Source organism: Thamnophis elegans, chromosome 4 (assembly GCF_009769535.1).
Source record: "Thamnophis elegans isolate rThaEle1 chromosome 4, rThaEle1.pri, whole genome shotgun sequence".
NCBI lineage: Eukaryota > Metazoa > Chordata > Lepidosauria > Squamata > Colubridae > Thamnophis > Thamnophis elegans.
In genome coordinates this window covers 86,174,608-86,189,105 of record NC_045544.1, presented here as the reverse complement: position 1 = coordinate 86,189,105, position 14,498 = coordinate 86,174,608, and the positions used below count along the sequence as shown (strand labels likewise).

At 41.4% G+C, this 14,498-nt stretch overlaps 1 protein-coding gene across 1 annotated transcript in view; it reads left to right on the top strand.

The window, feature by feature from the left end:
• The first annotated feature begins 9,945 nt into the window (after window positions 1-9,945).
• DNAH14 (dynein axonemal heavy chain 14) overlaps window positions 9,946-14,498 on the top strand; it is a 227,018-nt gene continuing 222,465 nt past the window's right edge. The window contains exons 1-3 of the mRNA XM_032216059.1: window positions 9,946-9,954; window positions 10,404-10,568; window positions 14,311-14,440. Of these exons, the coding sequence (XP_032071950.1) occupies window positions 9,946-9,954; window positions 10,404-10,568; window positions 14,311-14,440 (304 nt within the window). The remainder of the gene's footprint in view (window positions 9,955-10,403; window positions 10,569-14,310; window positions 14,441-14,498) is intronic.

The following is a 14,498-nucleotide window of genomic DNA, read 5'->3' as shown; positions in this document are numbered from 1 at the left end:
CAGCTATTAATTCCTCAGTACCTGACACTCCTCCCATTTAAAGGTATACAACTGATAATCCAAACGCTTTGACATAGTCTTTATACTTTTCCACAGAGTCAGGTTTTGTTAACATATCAGCTATATTACAATCACTAGAACAATGCTGTAATCTGATCAGTTTCTCCTTTACAGCTTCTCTTTACAGCTTCTCTCAAGTTATAGCGTTTAATGTCTACATGCTTATTTCTATTTCTGATGCTTTCTATTTCTATTATGTCCTCCCCTCCTGCTTCGGTTACTATTCTCACTGCTATAAATGCTACAAGCACCATCTACTGACTTTGTACACTCATTAATCTCCATTACATCCTGTTTACCATCTCTTGGCTGGATATCTTTACTTTCTCTTTTCACTAGCTCAATCTCCTTGGTTTGGTTTATCTGCCTGCCTGTCTTTAACTTGGGCTTCTTCCATTTATCTTGTTGTTCCTTAGACAATGACCATGATCATATCTCTTGATGATTATAGGGTTCATTATGAATACCATTTACTCTAACCCCACTTGCAGTGAACTGCTCAGGAGGTATATATCTTTATTACACCATTTCCTGAATTGTTCCAATATTTCAGTCTTATCTTTCAATAAATAACAATATCCATATCTACTGTAATTGTCTACTATGACTAAGGCATATATCGCTCCTCCTAAAAAGGATGTCATAGGACCAACCGAATCAGCATGAACTAATTGTAATACTGTTTGTAGTTCTTGCACTTTTCTTACTTTGGCTTATTTTGGCTTTTGATTCCTTACACATAGTACAATCCAAATATACAGTACGTTTCTTTAACTTCAGTCCCTCAGCTATGTCTGGCATCTTTTTCAATACTTTCAAACTTACATGCCCCAATCTTCTATGTAACAAGTGTATGCAATTGTCATGTGTGGGAGTATTCTTAAATACACCTGCACAATTATGTTCTTGCATTCCCAGAGCATACAGACCATCCTTTTTAACTCCTTGTGCACATACCTGTCCGTTTTCTTAATGGTACATAGTCCTCCAGCAAATACTATTTCATAACCCTGCCTATCTAGCATGGATATTCTCAACAAATTGTGCTCTAAAGCAGGTACATATAACATGTCATACAATGTATCATCTATTTCTGGTACATAAACATTACCTTCCCCCTTTACAGCAGCTCTCTGTCCCTCAGCCAGACTAACCCATGTTTGCCTTGTTAGTTTCAAACGAGAAAACACATGTGGATCATTAACAATATGCTGGCTCACTCCACTCTCCAACAACCACACATTCCTGGTGTGTTCAGTTGTTGAACTGTCACGGAAAATGACGCTGGAGAACCGTTCCACATTTGCTGCTTAAATCTGCTCCCTTGTCTCACTACTCCTCTGCTCCTTCTCACAGGACAGCGTCTCTGGAAATGCTCAGCAGAATCACACATGTAGCATCTCTTCACAAAATTAACTCTTTCAGTTGCTCTGCCAGCACCCTGGACTGGTGCAGATGCTGGTCTGTGCTGAACGCTCTCCTCCCTTTCCTGGTCTCCTCTCTAGCTGTTTCTGCTCCTCCTCCAACAACCGACCAGTTAAATATGCCATGGTTAAATCCTGTTCTTGCATGGACTCTAGACTTGGTACAAGAATGTCCCATGGACTGTCCAAGGAACTAAGCACCCCATACACTTTGTGTGCTTCAGTAAAAGTCTATCCCCTTTCCTCCAACTCAAGGGATGTCCTTCTCATATTCTGCAAATGTGTGGACATACACTCTCCTGGCTTCAGCTGTGCCTTATACAATTTCTAAGTCAGCAACACCTTACTGTCTGCAGTCTCTCTCTTATACACACTGCTTAACTCCTCCCAGCAATTTTTTATGGACTGGAGACCTCTTACATGTAGCAGCTGACTGTCTTCTAAAGCAAGGATTATGCTGGTTAATGCTTTTTTCATTTCTTCTCTCATCACCATAATCCAGGAACTGCTAGTGGATTGGTAACAATTGTCCACAACTCCTCCCTTCGCAGGTACAGCTCCATCTTCACACTCCAGGAGAGGTAGTTTGTCTCATTCAACAGACACCAGGAAACCTCCTCCCATTATGCCGACAGAGGCCATGCTGCCTGCTAACCACAATATAAACCACTTACTCTGGTGCAAGCTCACACTGGGTTACTCCTCTCTCTAAGCTCTCAAGTCACTCTAGCCCTCTCTTTGGACTGGGCCCATAACCTGTCAGAGTTTTGGCAGTGTGACTAGTATTATGAAATAAACCCAGCAGCAAGACACAGCACATAGCACACAGAGTTTTTAGACAATTAATAGTGGTTTATATATACATATATACAAACATACATGGTAGATAAATCCCTTACCACTGAGCTACGGATGCAAGGAGAGAAATGAGATATACGATGAGAGAGATTCACTAGGAGAGAGAGACACGCCCTCTCATGGCCTCCCTTAAATAGACAGCTTCTTAAAGGTGCAGTAACTCTGCTAATTCATTATCATTGCATCAGCTTACATATTACATCTTACAACCTTACATCAGCTGGCAGCTATTAAATCCTCAGTACCTAACAGTGGTGGTAAAGAGAAAGAACAGAGCTAATGGTTTATGACCCACTTTGGGGAATATTACATTTTAAGAAAGAATTAGAGCAGAAGGTCTCTGCAAACCTACTACTTAATCTTATTTATTCTTGATCAAAATACATACATTCATTGTTTTGAATCCTACATTCATCATGCTGCCTATGAGTCCTGTGTTCTGTTGTTTTTTTTCTGAATATCAATTGTCAGATGAGTATTCTTCAAAATAAGGGATTTAGGAAGCATCATATCTAATCTAATCTGAGAATAACCAACCATGAAACCAACTATGTTTTACTGAGATATTTGGAAGACTTGCTTGCATGTAATTGCAGCATCACCATCTCCATTTTTATAACAAACAAAATTGAAATTAGTTTAAAAAAATAAAACACAGTTGAGAATATTTTTACTGTGTATATAATTGCTGATATAATTGTCATGCCGCATTCCTTGGTTACTGAATTCTGGAATTTTAGTCTGCTCCTGGTTGTGTTTTTGAAAATTTTATCTGTTCTTTTTAATTTATCATGATATTGGAATTGTTGATTTTTTAACTCCAGCTTTGATTTGCTGGAACTCTCTATTTTTGATTTTATGAAATCCGGCATTGATCAGAAACTGTTGTGAGTCTCTTTTTCCTCAAAATATGCAGTTTGACTTAGGACCAAGTGGCATATCTAACACTAATAGTCTATTCTAATTGATGAGATTTACTGACGTAACTCACATAAAACATATTCAAATAATTTACATGTGAAATAGCGCAAATACAGTACATTCTAATTCTATTACTATAGTTGAGGAAATAGCAATCAGATTCTGAAGTTAAAATATTTGTGAAGAATAAAAATAAAATATATTCTAAATTAAACTCCAAATAGATGTAAACAATATGAATCTCAAATACTGTAGTAAAGGGACTGTCTAGGCTGAAGCTATTAGATTCAAATTCTATGGCTTCAGGCTATATGAAGATTGTAAGAGAAGTTTAAATTTAGCAAATTGACTTGCCTAAAATAGAAGTAGGAGGAAGAAAAAGATACCAAAAGGGACTTTTGGAAAAAGACAAGGCCTTGGGAGATTGTGAATTTTTTCTGTATTTTGACTTGAAAGAAACATAATCAAAATAAATTATGTTCTTTGTAAAACAAATGGGTAGGAAATAAGAGAAATAGTGAAAATAAGGAGGCAGAGGTTTGGGAGCAAAGAATCTAACAAATGTTGAAGATTTTGTGAAATAGTTGTGATGTGATTTTATGTCTGTCCTTTTTTTTTTCATTTTTTCCCCTAGAAGATATAAAATAGAAGATATAAGAAGCAAGGCAGTAATGGAAATCATCATCGCAATCATCTATGGCTCTGAGTCTTATTGTTGTTTATTACAGAAGGGCTACATTCTTTCATTTTAATAGTAAAAGAGCAAAATAGAAATGCTGTCTTTCTCACACACAAATCTTAGGAAGATCATTAGATTTGAAACCCTTGTCTATCTATTAGAACATCTAGCACAGCACTGCAGAGAAATCTTACTGGGTCATTCTATACCACTAAAAGAATGTATTAGCATGCAGCTCCTAGATTATTTTCCATCCCTTAGTGATGGCTGAGCTTAGAAGCATGTCTTTTATTGCAGTTCTGGATATTTGAAGGACTACTTTCTAGATTTTCATTATCTGCTTCTTGTATGAAATGTACTAGTTTGGCTATTTAAGTAAAAACAATTGAATAGGTGGCACTTTTGGCTTAGGGATTTCCTAGGATTCCTTACTAGGGACTCCTCCCTGAGACCCTAACACCTGTTCTCTTGATGGCTATTGTTTCCCTTGACAATAACAGTTCTGTGTTTTCTCTAGACCAGAATCTTGACTCTCTTTTTTTCAAGGAAATAATACAAAAACTTAGTGTGAAGTTTCCAAAAAATGACCTAATTAATTTATGAGCCTCGAGACAAAGTTAAAAAAAAATCCAGTCATTTATTAGGATCAACATTTTGGCATGTTCTGCGAAGCCGAAACTGATTTCCGGTTAATGGTCTCTGCACTTTACCCCTGTGACTCCCCTCCCCTCAGTCTGTGTCATAAATCATATCCACCAACGAGGTGCTGCAGCAGGCTGTGAACTTTGCACCCCAAATGCCGGCTGTAGAAATATGAGATCCAACTCTGGCCGAAGGTATGCATGGAATTCTCCCTCCCATGTCAAGTTGATAATAGTAATGGTAACGCTTTACAAGTTGACACTTAGGAGATATTGTGGTTAACTATACATTTTCTAGGTTGGATGTTAGCAAGAAGTTAGTCCAAACAAAGAGGTCCAAGCAAAGACAGTTATAGTTCTGCTCTGCCACTCATAGAATACAATAGCTGGACTACATTTGAGTGGCTTTATTAAATATTAAAAAATACTGCTCAAGTAGGAATGAAAGGGACAAGTGAGTGAAGAAATCAAAAGAAAATTATTAGTTGGAATGTGAATAGCCCTTCATGATTAAATTATTAACAATGGTACTGGATTTATTAATGCTCAATTAATGATCTTAACCAATTGATAATTGGTTATCAATTAACCAGATGACCAGATACCTTCCCTCAGGAAATGCTAACAGCTACTTATGTAGTTCTCCAGTGCACCACTTGGAGAGTCCAAGCGTGGGTTAACACAGTCTATCTGCCCTTGGACTGAGTAATGATTTTCTTGACCACGCCTCCCTTTGCCTCTCCATGTTCAGTTTAAAAACTCAGTCCGCCCGTAGGGACTGTTTTGGGAGAGCTCCAGTCCAAGAGCAGATAGACTGGGGTTTCCCAAGCTTAAAACTGACCACTCAACTCCATTTTCTGTATTCAGCCATCCTAATACTGCTTCAAGGCTACAGAACTATTGCTGAAGGCTTATTTCGCTGAGAGAGGCCGGGCCTTTATCTCCATTGTCGCAAGCGGAATGGCATGCGTGAGTCGCCCGTCCAGCATCAGCTGGCAGGTGGGAATTTGTAATTAGGCCGCCTCCTTCAAGGATTTGCCTGTCTGCCGGAGCGATAGCCTCGGGGGTGCTCCTCACGTCTGAGGCACCCGAGACTTTCCTGCCCAGCAACAGCGGCGGCCATCTTAATCTCTTCGCGTGCTTTCTCAGCATTGGACACCTTGTTTGCGCCCGGCGAATGCGTGCACAGCGGCGGCCATTTTGGATGACCGTTTTTCGCCACATGGGCTCATTTTGAGCTGCGAGCCAACCTGTGAGGGAGCAGTTGCGAGCTGGAGCGAGCAGAGCCACAAGGAGCGGAATAGAAGAGCGCGAGTTGCCCTGAGCCACCTCCCAGCCGCAGACACCCCTGGGAACGCGGCCTAGTCCAGGGCGCCGGCTAGGCCTATCTTTAATTGCTGGAAGACCTGCAGCATCGGAGCGCGGTGGGGAGCAGGAATCCAACCTCCAGGCAGCCCTTCCTCCATCGACGAGTCTTTAACCGCGCTTGAGCCATCAGGCCAGCGCCAGGTGCCCTAGTACTACGCACCAGCAACCAGCCACCTCATTCAGCCGGCAGCAAAACCGACCCACAGCTTAGTGACCTCGTGCCACTCCTTGTTGGGCAGCATGGCTGATAACAGTGTGAGGCCTTAGGAGGAGCAAGCAGGGCCCTCCAGCAAGCGTAGCAGGGCTGACCTTAATACTGTCGGGGGTAACGGGGGTAAGGGTGCTGGCAAGAAGGCCTCCCCGGGTCCCTTTGATTCCAGTGACAAAGCCAGGCAAGGCCCTGGCCACCACAAGCACGTGGAGGGCTCTGAACTTCAGCCCCAAGGGGCCCACCCTCCTTCAGAGCAGGCCAGACATTCATCTGTGGGCCCTTCTGTCAAGGAAGGGGGTGATGACTCCCCCTCTGTCAGAGACAGTGGTTCCCCATCTCTGGATAGGGAATCCTCCAGTCAATTCTGGATTGCTTGCGGGAGGGGGACCTGTTAACTTCCATAGATTTAAAGGTAGCCTACCTCCATGTCCCCATCCATGCTGCCCACAGGAGGTTCCTAAGGTTCTGCTCCGAAGGGAAACATTATCAATACAAGGCTGTCCCCTTCGGTCTCTCATCAGCGCCCAGAACCTTCACCAAGATCCTGGCGGTGGTGGCAGCCCACCTCCGGACATTCCCCATACATCTGGAATGTTATTTGGACGATATAATTATTCATTCTGTCAGTGCAGAGCAGGCTCGAGAAGATGTCCGCCTCACGATCCAGACGCTGCAGCAGTAGGGCTTCTCCGTCAACCTGGAGAAGAGCCAGCTTCGACCAACAACACACATTCAACATCTTGGCGCCATCATCGACTCAGTCACCAGCTGTGTGTTCCTGTCGCCAGATCGCCTGAACAATCTCAGGTCCAGAGTCAAACGTTGTCATCTATCCAGGTCAGTGCCAATCATTGAACTTTCCCAGCTGCTGGGGCTGATGATTTCTTGCCTAAATATCGTGCCCTGGGCCCGCCTCCATGCTAGGGAACTGCAGTGGTTTCTCCTGCCCATGCAGAGGGCTGAAAACAGCAACTCCCACAGGCAGGTGCGCCTTCCACGGAAGGTGGTACAGTCTCTAGCCTGGTGGAAATCCAAGGCGATTGTAAAGGGCTGCCTGTTCAGGGAACCAGAGCGAATCGTAGTCACCACCGACGCAATTCTCCTGGGTTGGGGCGCCCACTGCCAGAATCAGCTAGCCCAGGGTCAATGGTCCCAGAGGGAGGCTGCCCACAGCATCAACTGTCTGGAGCTGAGGGCAGCTCGACTTGCCCTGCGACGCTTCTCTCGCATGATCAAGGGGAAGCATGTACTGTTACTCACGAACAATGTGGCCACAAAGGCCCACATAAACAGGCAGGGTGGCACACATTCCAAGACACTTACGAGGGAGGCAGAAGCCCTGGGAAGGTGGGTGGAAAGACGTCGGGCTTCTCTCAGAGCAGATCACATCTCCGGGACCAGCAATCAAGAGGCAGACTGGCTAAGCCGACAGTGCATCGATCACGCAGAGTGGCATCTACATCCGGATCTGTTCCAGAAGATCGTGAGGAGATTCGGCAAACCGCAAGTAGACTCTTTGCCACACACTCCAACACACAACTGCCACGATTCTTCACCCGCTACCATTCACCATCGGCGGAGGGGACAAATGCACTGAGGTGTGAGTGGCCCCGAGAACTCTTATATGCATTCCTGCCTCTTCCCCTCATCCCTCAGTTGATTACAAAGATCCCGAGGGAGCGGGCAGAAGTCATTCTGGTGGCACCGTTCTGGCCCAGGACATCCTGGTACGCAGATCTTGTCAGTCTCTCCGTTCAGAGACTGTGGAGAATTCCTCAGGACCAAATCTCCCTCAGCCAAGGGGCCATCACTCATCCAGAGCCCCAGTGGCTACAACTAGCCATCTGGCACTTGAGGGGGTGTCCTGTGGAAGCAAAACATCTCTGACAAGATCATCAGAACTATCCAAGCGTCCAGGAGGCCTTCCACGACCAGGATCTACAATGCGACTTGGGCCGCCTTCTCTTCTTGGTGTAAAGATAAAGGCATTGTTGATTTCTCCGCCTTAGGCCCTCAGACTTTGGACTTCCTACAGGAGGGACTGGACAAGGGACGAGCACCTAGCACGCTTAGGCGTCAGGTTGCCGCTTTATCCACCATTCTGGATAGGGGTTCTTCTCGCTCTCTGAGTCAACACCCCCAGATCAAAAGTTTTCTAAAGGGTACAGTGAACATCAGTCCATCTGTAATCCACCATTATCCGTCCTGGGACCTTCCATTTGTCTTGAAGGCCTTGACGAAGTCTCCCTTCGAGCCCCTTCGGAAGACGAGCCTACGCCACCTGACTATTAAGACTGCATTTCTGGTGGCCATTACTTCAGCTCGGAGAATCTCTGAATTAGCGGCTCTCTCTATCAGGGAGGATCTGTGTGTGGTCCATCCCAACAGGGTTATACTAAGACTTGACCCTTCATTTATCCCTAAAATCAATTCCACCTTCCACAGATCTCAAGAAATTATATTGCCTAATTTTTGTCCCAGACCTTCTCACCCTAGGGAATGACACAAGTTGGACGTGAGGCATGCCATCCGTGTTTATGTGAAGAGAACCAGTGACTTTCGTCGTTCCGAGGCTCTCTTCGTCTCGTTCCTTCCGGGGTCGCTAGGTCACAAGGTGTCATCTCACACTGTGGGTTGTTGGCTGCGTGCCTGCATCAAGCTGGCGTATGAACATCAGGGCAAGCCAGTTCTGGGCAAGATTACAGCGCATTCTACCAGGAGCGCAGCCACTTCAGCAGCATGGGCAACCCAGGCATCTATTCTGGACATTGGCAGGGTGGCTACATGGGCTTTCCCGACTGCCTTCATTAAGAACTATAAGATAGACTCCTTTGCCTCAGCCGAAGCCTCCTTTGGAAGAAGGATTTTGCAAAGAGTCGCTGAGACTCCGGAGGCTCCGGTCCTTCCCCACGCTGGGACTTAATAGCTTGGGCATGTCCCACGCTTGGACTCTCCAAGCGGCGCACTGGAGAAAGACCATTGGCTTACCTGAACAGTCGTTATCAGGGTGCCGCGAGGAGAGTCCAAACCCACCCAGGGGGTCTTTCTTACGAATGTGACTGTATTATTGACTGTGAACTCTTACCTTACTTTTGTCCTTTCGTTTTTAAACTGAACATGGAGAGGCAAAGGGAGGCGTGGTCAAGAAAATCATTACTCAGTCCAAGGGCAGATAGACTGTATTAACCCACGCTTGGACTCTCCTCGTGGCGCCCTGAGAATGACCGTTCAGGTAAGCCAACGGTCTTTTATCTAAACATGTAGATCAGGGGTGTTAAACCGGCAGCCTGCGGGCTGGATGCATCATGTGCAGGCCATGCCCCCCCCCACTCCTTGAAGGTAAAAATCATTGCAAAATGTCTGTGATGGCAAGGCAACACCGCAAGTTGATATTCGTGATGTAGATTATTTAAGATTTAACTATCCACTACCCAAGAAATAATTGAGCTTTTCTTTGATTACAAAATTTGATTTTGCTGGAACAGCCAATGTATGAAAATATTTTATGGTTCAATATCTAATTGATTGCAGAACCATTACAAAGACAGCAATTATTTTTAAAACCATCTCAAAATTTTGGTTAAGATCTATGCTTAAATTGAATAAAGAAGTTCTTTATAAAATGGTTTCAAATGTTTTATGCATTATGGAGGGGAAATAGAATATTGATGGAAATTTTATTTTATTATACTGATAGCTGAATGAGAGGAAATATTTGAAAACACTAAAATTATTGAAGCTTCCACAGTGTAGTTCCTTCCTATTTCCTAAGTAGAGTTAGCTATGCTAACAGTAATTTATGGTTTTCCTTGACCTTTTAATCATTTTATTTAATAATCATTATATATAATAATCATTATATATATAATAATCATTATATATAATTATTTAATAATCATTATATAACGAACTACTTTCAGGTAGCGGAAGAGTACCATTACACTCTACTATCATCTTTCTGCAAAGCAAAAACATTTAATTGTTCTAATTTCACTTCATGGTTTCTAGTTCCCAATCATTATAAATGATCGGGATTTAGGGACCCTTTTCTGAACCTGTTCCAATTTTTCTGAATGTTACCTTTAAATGTAAAAATACATTTTATTTTACATCAATTCAACTTAAATAAGTACTTCAATTATAGCCTATATATTTTAACAAAATGAGTTACAATGTCTGGGTATTAACAATTTTAGTTTTTATAAATAATTCACATTTTACCATTTGATTACTGTTTCCAGGATGATGCATTAAAGAAGGATGATGGAGAATATATATACTGTCTTATAAGAAGTAGGGATGACCCCAAAGCAGCCTATAATCCATATGATCTTCAAGTAGTCTCTGCAAATATGGCTAGACAAAGTAAAGAATACTGGACTATTAGTGCCTCATATGTATCCAAGGTAACAAATCGCTTTTCACAGTCCAGAAATAGCAAATTACTGTTCCCTGATTATTTCTTATTTCTAGTTTTTCCCCCCTATGCTTCTGCAGAAACGTAAAGTAGTTACATGTCTTAGAATTCAATTGAATTGAGGCATAAAATAAAATAACAAAATAAAATAAAACTTGATCTGCATTTCCCCGAGGAAAGATATAACAACAAAACACAGAGAAGCAGTTGAAAAATATTAATTCACACTTGTGCTCCATAGATGTTTTTTCAGAAGGGCAGCTTGTACAAGAACATTATGGTAAGCACTGTCAACCTGGTTCTGACCCTTTTTCTGACTGCTTCTGAACTGTAGATCAAACAATGAAAAACTCTAATGTAAACTCTAAAAGAATAGAAGAACAGAATAGAGGAAGTGTTCTGAAAATATCAGCTCTGCTCATTTTATTTCTCACTCTCAACAAGGAAGAATGGATAAAATTTGCTTTTTATTCATTCTTTTGCCTTAGGATACCGTATCCATTTGAGTATTTTTTTTTCAAGAAAGTTTTTTTCTAATAAAATGCCAAGTGACTTCACCCTCCAGATCTTGTAGAGACTGTTAAAGATGGCTGATCCCCATCATATTGGGTATACTTATGCATATTATTTAATGAAAAAATTGATAAAAATAAAATGGTTTGAATAAAAAAGTATGGGTGGGTTTGCAAGCCACAAAGATATTTTGTGCACAGTATTTCCCCCCCCCCCGCCCATCCTTAAAAAGATAAGCACAAAGAATGATAGCTGCATCACTGTTATTCTTTTTGTAATTCACCAGCACCCTCTAAAGGTAAAGATATATAAACATTACAGTGCAATGGAGCAGAACAGATTTTTCACTTTTGTTTTTCTATCACTGCTGCCTATTTATCTTTCAGGAGTAGGTAATATTTGAGAAATTAGTGATCATTATCAATATTTAGCTTCTGAAATTAGAAGACTGTAAGAAAGTGGTGATATTGAATTGTTTATTATGTTTCTTGCATGGGGTAGAGAGGTAATAATGAGAATGGGAGCAGTAAGTTTTTTGTAGCCAAATGGCTTCCATCCTAATAATCACTTTACAAAATTCAGAAATAATTCTTAATTTTTGGTGCTGAACTTTGGTAGCATAATTATTAAACAGGATTTCTCCTCCTGCTGCTTTTTGGGTGAGAATTTAAGAATGGGAATTTAAGTGATTTGAATTGGAGCTCTGAGAGTTTCCAGCTTCTATCTCCATCCTTAATTTTGAAAAGTAAAAAAAAAACAAGCCATTTTCTCACCAAACTTTGATATAAATTTGAGGTGCTAAGATGCAGATGGAGTTGTACATAGTCTGTGGACCAGACACTACTCACTCTTGCTTTATACAAATATTATTGTGGTTTCCTTTGGCAGGATTGTTGAGGGAATGTGCTATAAATCTGAACAATCAGATTTGCCTTTATTTGAACATAAAAAAAAAATGATGATAGTGTAGAAAGTTAGGACAATCCCGCTCCTAGAAGAATGAAATGTTTTATGAAATATTAGAAAAGAAGAATATTATATTTCCCTAAAGGGAGAAATATGCTCTTGGAGACAAAGCAGCCTCCACCTTTCTTAATAGCCTTCAGCAGATGTCAGCGCTTAAGAGATAAAGATAAGCAAATATTCTCACCCAAGGTCCAACAAAGGTAGGATTAGCCCTCAGATACAATAGGCATTGCCAAAAGCCTCTTCATTGCATCATCTCAGCAGTTCAAACTCAACTGAACCTGGGAGTGCTGACAACCTCAGCTATGACCCCTACATAACCCCTATATGCCCCCATGGGAATCTGACAACAGTCAACAGAATACATGTTATTGCACAGGAACAGGAAGCTCAAGTGCAAAGCCCAAGAGAAGGTAAAAAAAACCCCTCTCAACTCTATGTGCCCAGAACCACCCATGTGCTTCTGCTTCATCAATAAATGGGCCATCTGCCCAATCAACCTTCGCCCTCCATTTTGTCTCCAATGTCTTTCTACCTGCTTGGAACTGAACCAGATGGATTTTTCTCCCAACAATGGAATGTAAATTCATAAATACTGAAATATAGTTAAATATCCTAATTAGCTTTTGCCTCATTTTCCAGTTCACTTCCATGTATGGAAAACAAGAAATGGAAATAAGTCCAGTAATGGAATGGTTATATGAAAGGCAACTTTATAATGTGTTACATAACATGGATTTGTATTCTAATTTCAGGTAAGAGATATTTATGGTACAAAGATATCTGTGCAATTATTTACTCAATCTGTAGTAGGTTATTTTGGATGTTGTGATTGGCTCTGTGTGACAAAACAGTTCAGTGTGGAAACTAGCCTTTTTCAGCTATACAGATTTTCTATATAAGTTTATTTCCACATATTCATTCATCTATAACTCTCTGTGTTGTGCATCAAAAGATGATTACCAACTCAAAGCATTTCCTTTTTGCACTTTTCTCTGCCTGAAGTGTTCAGAAAATTTTTTATAGGGTTGAAAAATAAATCTCATGACAGAAAATTTATAGTCAACTGTATTCAAGGAATTCATTATGGGGACATTTTTTTCCAAAGTTTTGCTTTCAAAAAACAAGAATCAATGTACACTGGTGGTTACCAATTTATAGCACCTTTTATTTCAGCATTTGAGATAGGACAACATAATCTTAAAATGCACAAATAGCAACATGGATAGACACCCCCCCCCCCCGGGATATTTCTTCTTGCACCTTAATATAAAGCTAGCTTCCTACTGTACTGAACATGTTCATTTCAAACCCATCAAAATACATGCAGTGAGATTTAAGACTACACAAAATGGTATGTCAGAATCATAGCGCTGGAAGGAACCTTTGAAATCTCCTAGTACAACCCCTTTCCCAAAGAGGAGACATTATACTATCCAGGACAAGTGATTGTCCTATCTTTTTTAAAAAAAACTTCCAGTGACTGAGTAGCCACAACTTCTGGAGGCAAGTTGTCCCATTTGTTAATTGCTCTCACGGTCAGAAAATTTCTCCTTAGTTCCAGATTGGATCTCTCTTTAACAAGCTTCCATCCATTGCTTCTTGTCCTACCCTCAGATGCTCTGGAGAATAAGTCGGCCCCTTCTCTGTGACAGCTCTTCAAGTACTGGAAAACAGCTGTGCTATCCCTAATTCTTCTCTTTCTTAGAGTAGATATGACTAATTCCCTTAACTGTTTCTTATACGACTTAACCTCCAGACACCTTATCATTTTCATTGCCCTTCTCTGCACACTTTCTAGAGCCTGAGCATCTTTTTTATATCATGGTGACCAGATTTGAAAGCAGTATTCCAAGTATGGCCTCACTAGTGCAGTACAGAGTGATACTAGCATTTCTCTTAATCTTGATGCTATGGCTCTGTTGATGCAGCTCAGGACTTCATTTGCTTTTTTGGCAATTGCAGTACACTACTAATTCATATTTTAAATGATGGTCTATGAGGACACTAAACTCCCTCTTGCAGTTATTGTTGAGTCAGATACCGTTATTCTATATCTGTGCATTTGGTTTTTCCTGCCTACAGTGCAGGACCAGGCTTTTCTCACCACTGAACTGCATCTTGTTTGGCTAGGGCCCAATGCTCATATCTGTCAAGATTGTTCTGAATCATAGTTTATCTTCTGATTTTATTTTCCAAGGTGTTGACAATTTCTTCCAAATTTTGAGTTACTCTTCTCTTCCCCCATCTAGATCATCTATGAAGCTTATGTCAGAACCTTGAGGTACCCCACTGCGCACTTCCCTTCTTGTAGATATAGTTTCTTTAACGACTACATGCTGAGTGTAGTTGGCCAGCCAACTATGACTCCATCTGGTGTTGGTATAGTCTAGAGGTCACCAATCGGTGGTCTGTGAAAACTTTTTAGAGGTCCATGGCA